Source organism: Aphis gossypii, chromosome 1 (genome assembly GCF_020184175.1).
Source record: "Aphis gossypii isolate Hap1 chromosome 1, ASM2018417v2, whole genome shotgun sequence".
Lineage (NCBI taxonomy): Eukaryota > Metazoa > Arthropoda > Insecta > Hemiptera > Aphididae > Aphis > Aphis gossypii.
Window position 1 is genome coordinate 29,754,672 of NC_065530.1, and position 18,746 is coordinate 29,773,417.

The 18,746-nt window shown below is 26.5% G+C and overlaps 3 protein-coding genes, 2 long non-coding RNA genes and 1 other non-coding gene across 7 annotated transcripts; 4 read left to right on the forward strand and 2 right to left on the reverse strand.

The window, feature by feature from the left end:
* Window positions 1-2,005: 2,005 nt before the first annotated feature.
* Window positions 2,006-2,346, reverse strand: LOC126549107 (uncharacterized). The gene is made up of 2 exons (XR_007603257.1): window positions 2,229-2,346; window positions 2,006-2,158 (listed from the first exon to the last, which is right to left on the reverse strand). It is a non-coding gene; the product is annotated as an uncharacterized LOC126549107 (long non-coding RNA).
* Window positions 2,210-4,153, forward strand: LOC114127096 (uncharacterized). The gene is made up of 8 exons (XM_027991232.2): window positions 2,210-2,355; window positions 2,427-2,567; window positions 2,638-2,736; window positions 2,795-2,931; window positions 3,007-3,216; window positions 3,292-3,502; window positions 3,622-3,740; window positions 3,835-4,153. Exons 2-8 carry the CDS (start codon window positions 2,447-2,449, stop codon window positions 3,892-3,894), a joined length of 957 nt encoding a protein of 318 aa, XP_027847033.2. The 5' UTR covers window positions 2,210-2,355; window positions 2,427-2,446; the 3' UTR covers window positions 3,895-4,153.
* Window positions 4,154-6,974: 2,821 nt separating this feature from the next.
* On the forward strand, window positions 6,975-8,011 carry LOC126555371 (uncharacterized). Its single transcript, XR_007606823.1, has 2 exons — window positions 6,975-7,831; window positions 7,904-8,011. It is a non-coding gene; the product is annotated as an uncharacterized LOC126555371 (long non-coding RNA).
* An 856-nt stretch (window positions 8,012-8,867) lies between these two features.
* Window positions 8,868-14,282, forward strand: LOC114127098 (ribonucleoside-diphosphate reductase large subunit-like). The gene is made up of 15 exons (XM_027991233.2): window positions 8,868-9,198; window positions 9,294-9,415; window positions 9,638-9,726; window positions 10,455-10,632; window positions 10,708-10,868; window positions 10,960-11,162; window positions 11,254-11,479; window positions 11,538-11,779; window positions 12,339-12,540; window positions 12,617-12,766; window positions 12,840-13,061; window positions 13,120-13,332; window positions 13,391-13,486; window positions 13,559-13,747; window positions 13,808-14,282. The coding sequence occupies exons 2-15, from the start codon at window positions 9,364-9,366 to the stop codon at window positions 13,991-13,993; spliced, it is 2,409 nt and encodes an 802-aa protein (XP_027847034.2). The 5' UTR covers window positions 8,868-9,198; window positions 9,294-9,363; the 3' UTR covers window positions 13,994-14,282.
* Window positions 14,206-18,571, reverse strand: LOC114127099 (39S ribosomal protein L28, mitochondrial). Of its 2 annotated transcripts, none has more exons than XM_050210294.1 (2): window positions 18,404-18,571; window positions 14,206-15,080 (listed from the first exon to the last, which is right to left on the reverse strand). In XM_050210294.1, the coding sequence occupies exon 2, from the start codon at window positions 15,068-15,070 to the stop codon at window positions 14,273-14,275; it is 798 nt and encodes a 265-aa protein (XP_050066251.1). In that variant the 5' UTR covers window positions 15,071-15,080; window positions 18,404-18,571; the 3' UTR covers window positions 14,206-14,272. The 2 variants fall into 2 exon arrangements, with proteins under 2 accessions (XP_050066251.1, XP_027847035.1); XM_027991234.2 differs by lacking the exon at window positions 18,404-18,571 and adding an exon at window positions 16,212-16,380.
* Trnal-uaa (transfer RNA leucine (anticodon UAA)) lies at window positions 16,641-16,724 on the forward strand. The gene has a single exon. It is a non-coding gene; the product is annotated as a tRNA-Leu (tRNA).
* Window positions 18,572-18,746: the final 175 nt, after the last annotated feature.

Sequence of the window (18,746 nt, forward strand, 5' to 3'; positions counted from 1 at the left end):
AGATATTAGATATATATTCTTATATTATACAATGATTAGTGAATAACTTACATTTTCAACTTGTAGTCTTCCAGATAAAATAACTTAGTTAGAATTCAAAACGTCTGTATCTTCAATAAAATTTCTCGTGTTTGGAGTGCATTTAGCATATGAAAATATATCACTTAATAATCATACTTACAAAACATTTTTAAACAACAAGCAATTCTAACTTAGTGAAAACACATAAAAGAAAAATACGATTATACGAAAACTAAAAATAAACTTCTAATATTATTCATAATTAGTTTTTGGCGGTAAAATCTATTCTGCTTTCGCGGACATTTAATAATGACATACAGCGCTCCCAGTGTTATCTAACTTTCCTAATAGTGATATCGTTTCCCGCACAAATCTTGGAGAAAATCCAGAGAAAACCAGACAACGCCACTGAGATAGATAAGAATATACTGGAGCGCGGACTATGATGTAAAAACGGGCCGACGTATTTTTCGTTACCCCCACTCCTGTATGGCAAGAAATTGAACTTCCATACCAATAACATTGAAAGACTACACATTTTAACTTGACATAACTCTGGGATAAATTATCGTATTACGTTAACTTTGGTATCAAAATTTTTGTTTTTATGTGTACTTCAAACTTATATTTACAAAATATAAAAATAAAAACTCTGAACAACATTTTTATTAAAAACAAAATTGCCCACGCTGTAGTATAAATAGTATAATACTCATCACGCGATACCATATTATAATTTATATTATTTAATGAAATTAATATTAAAAATATAGTTTTAATAATTTTATTATAATGAATCTTGAAAAAAAAAGCCCCATACCAACTAAATACATTTTTTTTAAATTTTATAATGTACCTTTATATCAACTTAATTATGTAACACTTTTTTTGACATATAGGTATTTATAATATATATTATATAAAATATTCGTTTAATAATTTGTAACTACTTTTATATCATAATAATATTTAATAAAATAATACACCAAATATTTTAAATTATAGGTATAAAATATACATTTGAAGTATCTATAAGGGATTAATCATAATAAAAATAACATAAAATAAAATAGATGTCATTTGTATATAGTTTTAAAAAATGTTTAAGGGTGGTAAAAAATTTCATACAATAGAAATAAATAAAAATAATTATCATAATAAAGGCATTGTTTTCTGATGTTGTGGCTAACTATTAGAAATATTAGACTACTATTAGAAAATCTAATACCTACACTTATCTCATGCATAGTATTCACTATTTTTGTTTTGTGTATTTACTAATAACATGTTTTACATTTTATTAATTATATAAGGTAATTGAGACTTTAAGTTAATTTCCATATAAAAATGGTTTTGTCATGTTCGGCCTTTAGATGTACAAAGAGTTGGAACAAGGAAAGTAAATTAAAATCTATTCAATTCCATAGGTGAATAATATATTATCTAATTATTATATTTTTAATGTAATGTAGATGGTCTTGATAATATATTTTTAATTTTTTAATTTAAAATCATGCTGTTTATTGCAATTAATAGGTTCTATAACTATTGTAATAAAATATAAATTAGTATCCAATTAAAATTTAAAACCCTAATTTTAATATCTAGATTCCCACTCAAAAAACCTGAGTTATTACAAAAATAAATAAAAATGTTCAGAGTTTTTATTTTTATTTTTTGTAAATACAAGTTTGAAGTACACATAAAAACAAAAATTTTGATACCAAAGTTAACGTAATACGACCATTTATCCCAGAGTTGTGTCAAGTTAAAATGTGTAGTTTTTCAATGTTATTGGTATGGCAGTTCAATTTCTTGCCATACAGGAGTGGGGGTAACGAAAAATACGTCGGCCCGTTTTTCGTAATATACGAGCATAGGCAAGTCCGCGCTCCAGTATATTCTTATCTATCTCAGTGGACAACGCTAAAGTTTATATTTGATAACCATATCCGATAAAATAATTTACGAAAACGTCGAAAACTCTATTTTTAACTAAATATAATTTCTTTGTCTATTCAAGTATAATGTATATTATCTAATTTTGAGGACTGGTTCGGACTGGCATAGACGCTGACGCATTAATGCATTATATCATACTACTTCTTATACTGATTTATCCGTTGTCTTTCGTATCCTAAAATTCCATTAATTATAATTCCGTCAGAATTACTGATCAGTTTAATATGTAATTTAAAATTACATACTTATTTAATGTTATTTAATACTTAGGTATTTATGCAACACTATCGATCGCGTACTCGTCCCTTTCTCTGATAAGTTGTTCACTTGTACCTATATGTTCGTGTATTAAAATTATAATTTATAAATTTGGTGAATATTAAAACATTATTTTACAATACGGCTTTATTGAGTTGTTTAGTAATTTTGTTTACATTGATCAGCGTTCGTACTGCATAACAAAATGGCCAGTATGTCGAGTTTTTCTTCGTCTGTGAACGAATCGCATTCAGAAGAGGAATTTATATTATTTAAGACCCAACTGAAAAAGGTTCAAGATCTTATTGAAGAATACAACTTTAAAAGTATGTATGCTGTGTTGTGTTTGTATCTTATATCTGTTTATTAGTGTCATTTAATATTATTAATTTTTAGTCGTAAACAAGACATTATGTGCAGAGGATCTAGCTATCATGAAGTTAGAAATGAAATATTTAACAGAACTTGAGCAGCAAGTGACTTCAGATAAAATGAGTAAGTGTTTATAGTATTCAAATCAACATTTTCATTGATTTCAACTAACAATTTGTAGAGTCCAGTTATGTATCGTACAAAACTATATCTTTAAAAATGGTACAAGAATCTTATCGTATTTGTAGCTGGCTTATGGAAAAGCAATGCAGTGAAATGGATAATATGTTTGATATAGATACATATGTTGATAAAATTGTATGTTCATTTTATTACTTTATTTATATCATTATAAAGAAAACATTATAATTTGTCCATTATTTTAAATTTTAGATTGAAGCATGTACTGATAAGGAAGACCCTTTAAGCCACTTAAATACTTTATTCAATGGTGCCTTTAAAAATATAAATTATTTTAAGCTAAGTTTCTACGGGAATATTAAATGGGAAGAACCTGCTGAAACCCAAGTATTATCACAGGCAAAGAAAGAATTCAGAAGATCACAAAAGAGACCCTTAGAAGATCAAGTGATTCCTGACGAGGTATATAGAATATTATAAAAAAATAATATTGATTTTACTGTATTTATTACATTGATTTGTTTTATTGTTGTTTAGGTAGGTAGTGAAACTGGTGATAATGAATTACAAATAACTTTGTTAAGAGTTAAACGCTGTTTGAAGAAAGCTGTAGTAGATAATGATGGGGATCCAGTATCATTCCATGCATTTGCTATTGATCCATTTAGCTTGACATTTACAATAGAAAATTTATTTCATTTGGCTTCATTAGCGAAAGACGGTGTTATTGAAATTGAAAGATTATCAGGTTACTATGTACATTTAAAAATAACTTATTATATAGGACTAATTTCAATTCACTTTTTAGTCCATTTCTCTACAAATATTTTCAATGTATGTATATTATATGATCTTGTTTTTATACAGATGATGAAAATAATGAGTTTTCGACAATAACATTAGCTAAAAAAAAAAGTACTAATACTAAACCCAAAGCAAATGATATAATATCTTCTTTATTCACCATGAATCATGAGTTATGGCAGGTAATCATTGTTTTATTTTTAACTATTTTCATTTAAATATAATATTATATATTATATTAATACCTTCAATAAATGTTCAATATTAATTTTTCAGTATTATATCAAGAAATACCATATAACTAAACGAATGATCAAACAAGATGATGATGAGTAACTTTTAAATTATTATAAAGATATATTGATAATTACTTGAAATTTATCTAAAAATCTTATATGTTTCATTTGTTTAAAAATCACAATAAGAAAAATTATATACAATTTTTATAAGTTTTTTTGTTGGTCTCGTTAATTTTATCATTTAATAGTTAATGAACTCATAATAATCTTATATTAATAACTTGAAATTACCTAGTTATGAGTCAATAAATTAAAACAAGGGAAATTAGATAGGTACTTATTTTTTTTTGATAGAATAATGACAACATATTTAATTTTTATAATTATTTATTAAGATTGTTGATTATAATTTTCATAAAATATATAATTATTTTTTTAATTATGTGAAAATTGTGGAATATATAAAGTGATAATTTGAATTACATATTAAATTGTTATGGTTTTGGAGCTTAGATGGACAAAAAATATAATTTTATCTGACAAAAAAATAATTAAACAGTTAATACTAATAAAACTTTTTTTTCTTATTTTAGTTAACATTACTAATAATGAATATGAATTAAAATAAATATATTTATGCAATGTTTTTCAACTTGTTACATTATTTTGTGTTAAAATTTCATTTTTATATTTGTCATTTAAAAACAAGTCATTATTTTTTACTTCAGTTATCTTTAAAGGTATTACTGTATTAGTTATGAAAATTCAACTCAATTTTTTTGTAATGATATTCTTACAACTTTTTTTGAGGACCAAATTGTGATATTATAATTTTGTATTAAATAGTAAAGTATGTTACATATTATATGTGTTTTTTCAACAAACTTAAACGTTGTAAATTAATATTTATAGCAATAAATGGTTTTATGACCGACTACCTAGTTCACATACTTCAAAATTTAACATCTTATATACCATGAGTAGTGTTACGACCTAGGCGATATATATCTATAAATATCCTCGATATTGCCAACAATTTTATTACTGTAACCAATTTTGCAAACCATCTAACAAAGTAATGAGCTCTTGTGACAGATCTTGTATACCTATAGTTTTCTCAAGAAGAGTGTTGGTCATAGACATTTGTAGACCGTAGTTGTGATTTGATTGTGGTAATTTCACGATAGCATTAGTACTCCAGTCCTGAGTATAAAATGTTTATGTCGATACATGTGATTTCGTTGCTTAAATGTTTAAAAGTTTACCTAATTGTGTAATTGTGTTGTATTTATACGATTGGAATGATGGGATCATATTAAGAAATTTGTGGATTGTTAATGGACGAAATGCATATAAAAGAAAATATTTCTTATAATAACCAAAGATTACAAGGGTATGTAAACTATGGTACAGGTACTAATGGAAATGATAGTCTTCCTAGGGCTACTCAGGCGCTAGTATTCATGATGGTAGCAATAAATTCTTGCTGCTAGAAAGTTCCAATTGCATACATTTTGATAAATGGCATTTCATCACAAGAAAAATCGAATTTAGTTAATATTTGCTTATCTAATGTTCATGAAGCTGGTGTTATAGTCAAGACTAACTTTTGATGGTACTTACTCTAATTTTTCAATGGCTTGATGCCTTGGTGGCTGGTGCAAATTTATCATTAACTAACTTGATTAGTGATTACTCTCTTCCAACATCCTGAAACTAAAGAAAAAATTCATATACTACTTGTATGAACACATATAAATGTAGATAGTAATTCTTGAAACAACTAATGTAGTAAGTATACATTATAGTGTAAATAATCAAAAATATAATAAAATATATTTTGTAAAATATTTAATACCAAAATTTACCTTTAATTAAGATTCTAAGATCTAGACTATGCAAAAAAAAAACCAAGAAAATATTGTTTTAAGTGAGGTGTATTGGTGTATACTATATTATATAACATAAATAGTATATTTTTCTAAAATATACTTCATGCAAACATATAAAGAGTTGTCCGGCGTACAGTATAGACAAAATAGGTACATTACTGCGCAGTGTATTAGATGCCGAGGGATAAGTCTTAAAAAATGTTTAAATTTAAATAAATATGTACAAAAAATATGAATAATACAATGTATAAGTATTTTACTTGACTCTCAACTGTCTATAGACTATGATGTAGTAGTTTTAATATTATTACTCTGTAGTTTTAATGCAGACAAGAAGCGATCACGAAACGGGTTGCTTCCGGCGTACACATTTTGACATGGGGGACTAGAAGCGAACGCTACAATATACCGCAATACACTTTACAATTATTGTTGATGACGGACATCGAGATAGATAAGAAAACTGGAGCGCATATTAGACACCAAAAAACGGTTAACCGATTGAAATTTTATTTCCGCACCACCGTACCGTACGGCAAAAAAATAACAATAATATAATACCTAAGACTTAGGTACGTGATACACTACGTTTGTACTTGTGATGTTAAAATGCTATTTTTTTCATCTATCTATTTATTTATTTATCTTATTGTAAAATAGCAGCTAGTACGATAATAAATGGTAATAAAATATGCTGGCTAAATAATATTTATTATTCATTTTGTTTAATAAATATAAAGATCAAATAAATTGTTTATTTCTAAACTAATGTTTTTATCGTTAAATTTCGTTCAAAAAAAAAAAAAAAAAACATTCAAATAACTAATATCAGTTTTTATATTCATAAATAATATTAATGTGTCTATCATCGATTATTATTTTTATTCATAATTTTTATTTTTGTCAACTCTTTTTGAATCTATCATATTGTTCAAGTAGAATTTTTTTTTTATATTCTATACAAATCATTACACCATTTTAGAACACAATATTGAATATAATTTTAAATTAACGACTGTTATTGCTATTCTTCAGAATATGGATCCAAAATAGTTATACATGTACCTACCTCAATGTCACACAACAGCTAATTAAACGTATATTTTAAAAAAGGTATCGCGAATCCACCTGATAAGAAATTACTTTTATAGTTTTATGTAAGTCTTGTCAACACGGTTAACTCAACTAGGTACCTCATCCAAGTAAGACAATTTTATGTACCTATTTTATAAATATACGAATACATAGATATATAGACTTAATAAATTATTTTTATAGTTCACTGTTATGGCGCGAGGCCGCGAGCTAAGTAATAATAATAAAAAAATTATAATAATGTGCAATTATTGACGGTATTTCTATACTATATCGAAGCAGGAGATGTCTATTTAAATTGTGTAAAATTCAGACAAATTTGTTAAACGACACAATTAATTTTCTAACATATCAATTAACTCCAACTAATCTACCAGTAAACTTCAAAACATCAGAAATATTATGTGTATTTATAATGTGTTTTCGTAAAAATCATCAAAATAATTACGTTTAGAAATTAAGTTATAAATGAAAATGTGTGAACTTTTTAATGGAAATTTATATTAAATTCAGAATCATAAAAATCACAGCATCCGTTTCTAGCGTCGTCGTTGCCATAGATAATAATAATTATTTATTATAATTATTATTATTTGCATTGATGATAAAAATGAATGATATCGCAACAAAAACCCTTCGTAAACTACGTGTAAAAATGGCTAAGTAAAAAAAAAAATAGTAAGTAATAGAGTTATAGAAATAGAATATTATTGATAGTTAATTTGGTTTTTTTATAAGATAAAAGTGCATAAATTTACATTTATTAACATTCAAAAATAAATAATTCATTCTACACCACGAAAGTAAGCTATTAATAATAATCATTAACACATGTTTTTTTTTAATCTGGCCACAAAATCAAGTAACTACGAAACGATAAACAGCATTTATTAATATTGTATATTGGGTATAAGTCCGGTCCGTTTTCTGAAACTGATTAGTCTTGTTCGAACACTCAAGCCATTAACATCTACAAGAAAATAAACGAATAGTTACTACGACGATCAGACCAGTGACAAGTACCGGCGCCTGTGGTAATATCGATAGGTATACCAATAAATTTAAAACAATATTATTTTATATTAATATATATTTTATTATTATATTAATTTACGACAGCTGATGACCAGCTGCCACCACGCCGTTTCCACCGACGACGCATTGTGGGTTGCCTACTTCACATAAGTCGAACTGACAGCATACACCCGGCGAACACCTCTCAGGAGAGTAAGTAAATCAACTATAGTTCGATCCTGGCTAGACGTCCGTGGTCCGACATCAAGCCTACTTTAGAATAGTAAATCATTGTATAAGTATAATAAATAATAGTTTAAGTATAGTAAGTAATATCTCTGCAGTGAAGCCGACTTTATAGAATAGTAAGTAATAGTATAAGTATAATAAATAATAGTATAAGTATAGTAAGTAATATCGCTGCAGTGAAGCCGACTTTAGAATAGTAAGTAATAGTATAAGTATAGTAAGTAATATCTCTGCAGTGAAGCCGACTTTAGAATAGTAAGTACTTCATAGTATAAGTATGGTAAATAATAGTATATAAGTATAGTAAGTAAAATAGACCAACGACACGGACCCGACGCCGGAGACAAGGGAAGTATAAGTGGAATATGGCTCCTGGCGACACCACTATAAAAAAAGCGCGCCTATGCTAATACCCCTAGGGTGGTGTGGAAATTTAGCAGTCCTGAATCACCTGTCATCAATAATTGCTGGATGAGGATTAAAATGTGGATCGACAAAAGATAATACGAGTACACCACAATTGGTAATGATAATAATAAGTAATATAATTTTAATATAATCAAAACCATGAACATATAATAACCAAATGACCAAAACACATAACTAAGTATGAAAAGTAATATATGTCTATGTAGCATAATATTCAAATTTGAAAATACATTAATTTCGGAAAGTAAATTGAGATGGGACTTTTTGTATTTTGGCATTGGTAGACTTGTATTTTTTTTTTTGCCTGGATAAATAATATCTGCACCTCTATTGTTTTTTTTTTTTGAGATTAAATTTGGTTGTTATCAAAAACCGTGCTTACAACAACAACAACACTACTAAATGGTGGGAAAAAGCGCGGGAAACCTTGTGTGTACAATGCATAATATTAATACAATATTTTGCGACTTTGCGTCTCGGTGCCATTCTGTATTAGAAAGTGGCTTCCTTGATCCTGCGTTCTGCACCTGCTACTTCGGTGTTCATCGTTGTTGAAGTGAATTGTTTTTTTCTGGTCTTTGTTGTATCGTTTACCGATCATTGTTCGGAGTAAACAGCTATACTTGTTAACTATATATAGTACCTAAATATTTTCATTGAAGCTAACGAAAACGTTTTTAAATAGTGCAAACCGTAAACCATCTACAGACCCGCTTACTTTTGTAATTATTCATTATGTTAATCGACTTTGTGTTGATAAACACATATATTGATAATTTATTTATCATTATTTCTGTCTTTTCGTCTTTGGTTACAGCTCAATTCCTTGACCAGCCGTTGAAGATTTTTAATCAAGTCCATACTTGTATTTACAATCCCCCTTAATCATGTCGAACGAAGTTGGAAAATCTAGCAATAAGCTGTTTGTAAAAAAGCGTGGTAAGTTAAGTACTTAAATTATGTTTTGTGTTAAAGACAAACTGAAATAGGCATAATTGTGTGACATGATAATGTCATTTGAATATGTGAATAAACCTCTTTCAGATGTCAAACTATATGCTAACAGTATAATATTATTTTATTGTACATGCTAACCCTTGCATAAGACTTAAGTCTCTTTCAACATGAAATACCAAGTCTTAAAATGTTTAATTTATTTAGATGGCCGATTAGAAGAAGTAATGATGGACAAGATTACAATGCGAATTGAACAATTATGCGACGGGCTCAATATGGACTTTATCGATCCGGTTATTTGATATTTGATATTATTTATTTATTATATACTGATTTAGGTATCATATATTAATAGACTATACATTTTCAAGATTTGTTCAAACCTATAAGTGGAGCTATTTAATATTTGTTAGAGAACAATAAAAGAGTGAGAAGATAGAGGTCATTGTTTTTATAAATATTCCCAAAAAGTGCAAGTGGCTAAATTATAATTTAACCTACTAAAATGGAACTAATTTAATAAAAACTGTAAATCAAGATATGAAATTATACGATTTTGCCTACTGGTTAATATATTAATTTAATAAGAAACTAAGAATAGTAATAATATCTAATTATCAATGTATTGTTCCCAAGTTGGGTTATTTTTTGTAATTTTATTAAAAATGTTACTTATATTATTTTTTATGTGATTTATTAACTTCGTAAATTTATTTTAATAAAATATAAATATTTATAGATATAAATTATTAAATTATTATTATTTTTTTTTAAAATTATTTATACTATCCTGCGCTTGAGTTAATGAAACATGATAATATTTCTATACAGATTTCAGTATCCTACCTAGAAATTTACTTAGATAAAAAAAAGTATTCATTTATAGTTTACAAGTATTTTTTATTTAAATTTATTTTTTCTTATCTTAATGTTAAAGTATATACTTAACTTTTTATAATTAGGTTTTAATTAGGTAATTAAAAAGTTAATGTTTGATTAAATTAAATTTTCTCATTTTTAGCCTGAAATTACATTACATGTCATCGGTGATATATGTCCAGGTATAAGTACTGTACAAATTGACAATTTAGCTGCTGAAACGGCTGCTTATTTAACTACGAAACATCCTGATTTTGCCGTACTTGCTGCACGCATTGCAATATCTAATCTTTATAAAGAAACTAAAAACAATTTCAGCGGTAAATTATTTATTTTTTTAAATAAACAAACAGATTACAATATTATATGCATGATCAATTATTGTACTATTACAGATGTAATTTATGATTTGTATAACATGTCAAACGAACTAAATCAAAGACGCATGAAAATTATTTCTGATTTTCATTATGGTGTTGTCATGAAACATGCTGACCGTCTAAATAACGCTATTAAGCATGATAGAGATTATGCTTACAGTTATTTTGGATTCAAGGTATTTTTTGAGCTACTAATAAGTTGATTCAATATTCAACAATAATTGTGTCGTGTAAATGTTATATTTTTATTTTTATAATATATTTCAGACACTTGAAAAGTCATATTTATTAAAAATTAATGGAAAAGTTGTAGAACGTCCTCAACATTTATTAATGAGGGTTTCAATTGGAATTCATGGTGAAGATATTGACGCAGCTATTGAAACATATGATTTAATGTCATTAAAATATTTTACTCATGCCTCACCAACAATGTTCAATGCTGCTACACCTAGACCTCAACTATCAAGGTAAAGTACTAAAAATTATTGATTGTCAATGATAATCAATGGTGTAGGTAATATTTAATGTATACTAAAATTTTTTGATATGTTGGTTTAGTTGTTTTTTGGTTGCTAATAAATCAGATTCATTAGAAGATTTTGGTAAAACGGTTAAAACATGTGCCAAGATTTCTCAATCTTCTGGTGGAATAGGTATACACTTACACAATATTAGTGCGGCTGGTACAACATGGACCAAATATCCAAAACATGAATCACATGGTCTTGTAGAACCGTTAAAAGTCCTTAACGATTTGGCTCAATATGTTGACCAAGGTGGAAAGGTTAGTTAATTTTATTCTAAGTTTAAATCTATTACTGTATTGTATTTGATTTTATTAGAGACCTGGGGCAGTTGCTGTATATATTGAACCTTGGCATGCTGATGTATATACTTATACGGAGTTACGTAAAAATACTGGTAATAAAGAAGAAAAAACAAGAGATTTATTTTTGGCTCTTTGGATACCTGATGAATTTATGAGGCGCGTTGAGGCTGATGAATCTTGGAGTTTAATGTGTCCACGTAAATGTCCAGGTCTTTCAGATGTCTGGGGTGACGATTTTGTGAAACTTTACAAAAAGTATGATTTTAATGTATATTATTAGTATTTATAAATTAATAAAATATACTAATAGATATTATTAATTACAATAATATGCAATAGTATATGCTACATAGTTCATAGTTAAAATTATCAATAAATAAAACTAATAATTTCTCATTATTTTATTATTATTATTATTATTATTACAGTCGTTATCAGATAAATTGGGACGGTAAATTTCAGTAGGTGAATACCAAACTATTCGCTTTGTGTAAAATCTATGTATAAATTATTATAATCTATATATATAAAAAAATAAATGACTTGGATTAATTATTAATTATTTCTTTTTCTACTTTTGTTTTAAAATAAAAAAATATTAGCAGAATATTTGATTTTAAATTTATAATGTAAAATAAGTTTTAAGATGTTTTATGGCAATTGTTTGTTTATTAATAGATGTTTGGTAGTAACATTGAAATACGGAGAACGGTTTTTTTGTTATCCCGCCGCCACCGCTGTCTCAATTTATCTGGCAATGACTGTAATTTAAACTAAACGCATTTAATAAACCATTTATGTCTAACTATTACAGGTATGAAGATGAAAAACGTTATAACAGACAGGTATCAGCAAGGGAATTATGGTTCCGTATAATAACTTCCCAAATTGAAACTGGTATGCCATATGTACTGTATAAAGATGCTTGCAATGCTAAAAGTAATCAGAAAAATCTTGGTACGATTAAGTGTAGTAATCTTTGTACTGAAATCATTCAGTACACTTCACCAGAAGAGGTAATTACTTATCATATTTTTGTTAGTATTATACTAAGTATATATTTAATATTTTTTATAACTATTATTTTTATAGGTAGCAGTATGTAATCTAGCTTCTATTGCAGTAAATATGTTTGTAAAACCTGATGGAGAATATGATTTTAAAAAACTCTTAAAAATTACTAAAATTGTTACTAAAAATTTGAATAGAGTAATAGATGTTAACTTTTATCCTGTCAAAGAAGTAATTAAATTTATCATATAAAAAGATACAGTTTTATCTACCTACTGTATATTAATATATATTTTTATCATAGGCTGAAAATTCAAATAAACGACATCGTCCCATTGGGATTGGTATACAAGGTTTAGCAGATTTATTTTTATTAATGCGTTATCCATTTGGCTCTCCTGAATCACGAAAGCTAAATTTACAGATATTTGAGACTTTGTATTATGGTGCATTAGAAGCCAGTTGTGAATTAGCTGAAGAATATGGAACTTATTCATCTTATAAAGGATCACCAATTAGTCAAGGAGTACATAAGATAAAACTATAGATGCATCATGTTTATTAAACAATTTGCATGGTTTTAGATTTTGCAGTATGATATGTGGAATGTAAAGCCTACTGACTTATGGAACTGGGATATTTTAAAAGAAAAAATTGCTAAACATGGAGTTAGAAATTCATTATTATTAGCACCAATGCCTACTGCTTCAACAGCACAAATTCTTGGAAATAATGAATCTATAGAACCATACACCACAAATTTGTACTATAGACGTACTCTTAGTGGTGAATTTAGTGTTAGTAAATTGTGTTATTGTATTATTGTTGTATTTTTAACTTATTTTTATATTCAAGGTGGTTAATCGTCATTTATTAAACGATTTAATCAAGCTTAACCTTTGGAACGAGGATATGAGAAATGAATTGATTTACTACAAAGGATCAGTTCAGGTAAAGAAAATATTTTAAGAATAATTTAACTATTGATATTTGTATTAAATTTTTAAAATTATGTTTATATAGAAAATAGACAGTATTCCAGACAACATCAAAGAATTATATAAAACAAATTGGGAACTATCACAAAAAATAATATTAGATATGGCTGCAGATCGAGCAGCATACATTGATCAATCTCAATCATTAAATATTCACATTGAACAACCATCTATTGGTAAAATATCATCCGTACATTTCTATGGATGGAAAAAGGTAAGTTGATTATAAAACTAATAATTTTAAATGTAAAATTTAATTAATCTTTTACAACAGGGCTTAAAAACGGGTATGTACTATTTACGCACCAGACCAGCTGCTGATCCTATCCAATTTACAGTAAATAAAAGTGCACTTTCTAATAATGTTTCAATTCAAACTGAAAAGAATGATGCACTAAATATGCAACAATTGGTATGTTCATTAGAGAACAAGGACGCATGTACTATGTGTGGGGCTTAACTTAATGTGTTTATTTAGTCTGTAAATTATGGATGCACCTAATAATTTTATGTTTATCATGTAATTTGAAATTAGTTGAAACAATTCCTTTTTAAACTGTATTTGAATATTAACTATAACTAGTATTTTGAGTTTTATCTATAATTTTTATATACCTATGCTAAATAAGTGATTGGGAAATATGTTAACAAAAAACACAATTCATAAACAAAATTTTATTTTAATATTAGTAATTATATTTTAGGTATTAATACACTACTATATTGTAATATAACATTTTTATCTAAAAGGATTAAGTTTATTAATCCAACTTTTGTTTTCTTCTACTGGCTCATTACTATTCTTCAACTCCTCTATCAATTCCAGTCTATATTTTGCCTTTAATGGAGCTTCCTTTTCATTTAATTCATCTATTTCCTGCATTTTGAGTAAAGCCTGATCAAATGTTAAACCATACCATTCAATTTCTTCGTGAGTGTAATCCTTCAAATAATGTTTATATTTGTCATACACTTCTTGTTGTTTTACACTATCATCTTTGTATAATGTTTTGTCTCTTAGAGCCATTAACAAATGACGTTTAATTTTTAAGCTTAAAGTGGTCTTTAAATCACATGCAGCTGTTTTCAGTAGATAATGGTCTAAGCCATAATTCTTATTTATAAGATCTAGTGCTTTTTCAGTCACTGTCGTTGACATGTAAGTATTTAAAATTTCACTGTATACCACTGATTTCTTTAGCGTTGGTGTCCAAAAATGTGGTACACGACTCTTATATTTACCACTTTGTTTGAAGCCTTGAACTATAGCTTCTCCTCCCCAAATACCAGAATGCATTGTTTTTGGATACTTTAAAGGAATTGGTATATTCTGAACTGGAATAACTGCTCCAGTTTTCTCATCTTTAGTCCATTTTCCTGGTTTAGGTTTGAAGTAAACTGGTTCAGGGACTTTGTGACGCCATTCCTTATAAAATTTCTTATAAGCCTCTGGAAGCCGATCGCCAAGGCCAGAATTAATTTTTGTTTTTTTTGGTATGTATAATAATTTTAAGCCATTAGCTAGTCTAGACTCCATTTTATGATTCCTAGAAAAATTAAAAAAATTAAATATGTATAAATAATACAATACATTCATGATTAGGTACAAGTTTGTTATTCAGATAATTGTTTTTTTTTTTTTTTGTTAAATTATAATGAAGAAAATTAAATTATTATACACATATTATGTTTATTTATAAATGGGTAAGAACCCATAATAATACAGTAAGTGATAGAGTAGGGTGTGGCAGATTTAAATAAAATTAACACTTTAATTTTTTGATAAATTTTGATAATTACAATTAGTAGACTTGAGATTTGTGGATACTAATTCTCATAACTATCATATATATACATATATTAAATAACTAATATTATTTCTAATTATAGAGTAAGTATATTTTCATCCAAATATTCCTATTTGTGGGGTAAATTTGAATGTGTTTTATACAATTAAAGAGGCACATTTCAATGTTAAATGTAAATACAAATTAAATTAAATTAAACTATTTCTTTATTTTGATAATACAAATAACTCAATATAATATAATAACAATTTAGGAATATTGACTATTAAATACACTAAATACTAGAATATGGAATATTCTAAAATCAGTAAAATTAATGATAGATATTTATACTTGAATTTCACATATTCACTTATTTCTTTAGTTAGATTCATGCCAATATACAATTAAACTATTAATAATGATTTTGTTAATATGAATCATGGCTAAATATATCTATTACAGTGGAACCGATAACTCAAACTTCGTATAAGTTGAATTTTCGATAACTCAATTTTTTTCGCCCCCAACCGATTTGAGTTATCGAGGTTCCACTGTATATTCTTATTTTTTAATTTATTAAAATCATGGTTTAATCTTATATATTATATATTTTTCATTACAACATTTTTTTATTTAAGTACCTATTGAAAATATTGGCATATTTATGGAATGATGTAAAAAGAGAAATAAGTAAAAATTGTTAGCGATCATTGAATTACACACGTGTGATTGACATAAGACATTACTTTTATTTGAAAATCAAAAAATCTCCAATCAATTGATTATTAGTTTCAGTAATCTCTAAATATTATAAATTATAATATAAAAAAAAAAAGAATAAAACAAGCATTTTATTTTTGATAGATTATTACATGGCATTCGACTTACCTTTATTGTGCTAGGCAATAAAATTCACAAAGTATTATTAACTTATTTTGGTAAATAGGTATAAAACTATTACATAAAACTAATTTATAGTGTAAATTGATTAATAGTTAATAATTTAACAATCGTAGAAAAGTTCTGTATTCCTCTAATGATAATAGTAAATAGTAATGTAAAAAAAGGTATCACAATAATCACATATTCACATGATAAGTAGTTGATATTATGATAAAGTTTATCTACTATTAAATTTCTTTAGCCATTTTTAATTTTAAAACATTGGTTTTTGTTTTACTTGAATTTAATTATATTTATAGTTATAACAATTGTTTTTAAAATAATTTATTAAATTAATGTATATAGATAATAAGAAAAATTTTTTTAAAAATTTAATTTATTTAAATAATATATATTTCAACCACATTTCCATCAGTCAGGTTGGCCGAGCGGTCTAAGGCGCCAGATTTAAGCTCTGGTTCCCAAACGGGAGCGTGGGTTCGAACCCCACACCTGACAAAGTTGATTTTTTTACATTTTTGTTATGATATAATTATAACATTAAAATCATAATACGATGATTTATTATATAAAACAATTTTATTAAACTTTATACGTTAAGGGGATTGGTGACGGTGATTTCCTGTCTTTGTCTAACACACGCGCAACATAAGAATTCAGACGTTTTTTTTTGTCCAACGTACCGATTGATACGGTAAAGCGATAAGAATTCTGAAAACAGATTTGAATTCGTTGTCAAGTTTACTTGAGAACGGCCAGTCCACATTTTTGATATTATCTGCCAAAATCTTAAAATTATTATTTACAAACGAGTAATTAAAAAATGTCATATTTCAATTATTAAAAAGTTATATTTTAATTTAAAAAATGTGGACTGGCCGTTTTCAAGTAGACTTGACGACGAATTCAAATCTGTTTTCAGAATTCTTATCACTTTACTGTATCAATCGGTACGTTGGACAAAAAACACGTCTGAATTCTTATGTTGCGCGTGTGTTAGACAAAGACAGGCAACCGCCGTCACCAATCCCCTTAAGGTAATTTGGTTACAATTATAAATCGGAAAAATTTTCAACAATTCAAATTTACATTTATGGAATGAAATTTATTGATGGAAATAGTAATAATTATGATTTTCGATATTTTTAATTCTTAGTAGCCAGTAGGTAATTAATAGTTATTATAAAATTCAAATAGTTTTAAATTGTAAATATATTTGACTGTATCAACTAGGTACCAAGACTGTTTCTAATTGGGGGGGAGGGGGGTGGTACAACATGTGGTTACTACAAAATGCCAAATTAAAACTAGTAACTGTAAAAACTATGGCCTACGGTCAGTACTCAATGGCGTTTATACTGTTTATAAGAATTAATTTCTAGGAGGTAGGCCAGGTAGGGAGGAGTTGGATAAGGTTGAACCACTTAACCCCCCCTATATATGGGTAATCGGTAAAAAAGACCAAGGAAAAAAAGAACACGGAAAAAAAGAACAATTTTTAGAAATTTTAAACAGAGTCCCACTAATCAATATTTTTTTAAAAAAAAATTTTAATATGATGCATAGACACTTATGCTATATTTTTGGTATTCATTTTTTAATTTTTATAACTTAAAATAAAAAACTTAAAAATTGATAAAAAAAAAATCCGAAACATTCAATATAGTCAAATTGTAAATCTTATTTTGAGAAATATTTGTATGGTAAATTATTTAAGTATTAAAAAATAAAATATGTAGCGCAAGTGTCTATGAATTAAATTTTTAAAATATTGCATAGAACCAGGGTTGGGCAAGATACTAAATGCAAGTATCATGATACATGATACTTGCATTTAGTGTATCTAGATACAACTGATAGAAGATACAAGAATACAAGATATATGTATATATATATATATATTAAATACAATAAAGCTTAGTATAATAATATAGAGTAAGATGCATTTTTATTATTGGAAATCCCCTAAGTAATCCTAGTGCCTTTATAGTTGACTATAGGTGACCTTTTCATACTTTATCATAAAATATAACTAGTGGTAAAATAAAAAACAACATTTTATTACTAGAAATTTCCCATGTAGACTTTTCATACTTTAGAGCTATAATTTGAGTGAACATATTTTAGTCTATTGACAGTATTTTTGGTTGAACATTTCCATGTAAAATAGTTTTTACCTTTGTACTTTGTTATATAAGTATATCCTTCAAAAGCTAATTTTCACCTCCTTTATTAGATTTAAAAATTTCCATTTAAAATGTATATAAAAAATTGAAGTATAAAAATTTAATGAAAACACTTGAACACTTCAATGACTTTAATAATATTAAATATTTTTATATTTTATATATCTGTGGTTATGGCAAAATAGAATTACTTTAATTTAAATATTTAATCCATGAACTAAGACAAGATTTAATCTATTCTGTGATGTTATCAATATTCTTATCATATTTGTTTTCAAAACAGACAATATTATCTATTATAATTTATAAGTTTTAAAATTAAAATATAAAAAAA

Coding starts and splice junctions, on each gene's coding strand:
- LOC114127099 (XM_050210294.1), bottom strand. CDS start 15,070: ATGGAGTCTAGACTAGCTAATGGCTTAAAATTATTATACATACCAAAA.
- LOC114127098 (XM_027991233.2), top strand. CDS start 9,364: ATGTCGAACGAAGTTGGAAAATCTAGCAATAAGCTGTTTGTAAAAAAG. Junction 9,727..10,454: donor ATATGGACTTTATCGATCCG/GTTATTTGATAT, acceptor TCTCATTTTTAG/CCTGAAATTACATTACATGT. Junction 13,062..13,119: donor GATCACCAATTAGTCAAGGA/GTACATAAGATA, acceptor GCATGGTTTTAG/ATTTTGCAGTATGATATGTG.
- LOC114127096 (XM_027991232.2), top strand. CDS start 2,447: ATGGCCAGTATGTCGAGTTTTTCTTCGTCTGTGAACGAATCGCATTCA. Junction 2,568..2,637: donor TGAAGAATACAACTTTAAAA/GTATGTATGCTG, acceptor ATTAATTTTTAG/TCGTAAACAAGACATTATGT. Junction 3,741..3,834: donor TGAATCATGAGTTATGGCAG/GTAATCATTGTT, acceptor TTAATTTTTCAG/TATTATATCAAGAAATACCA.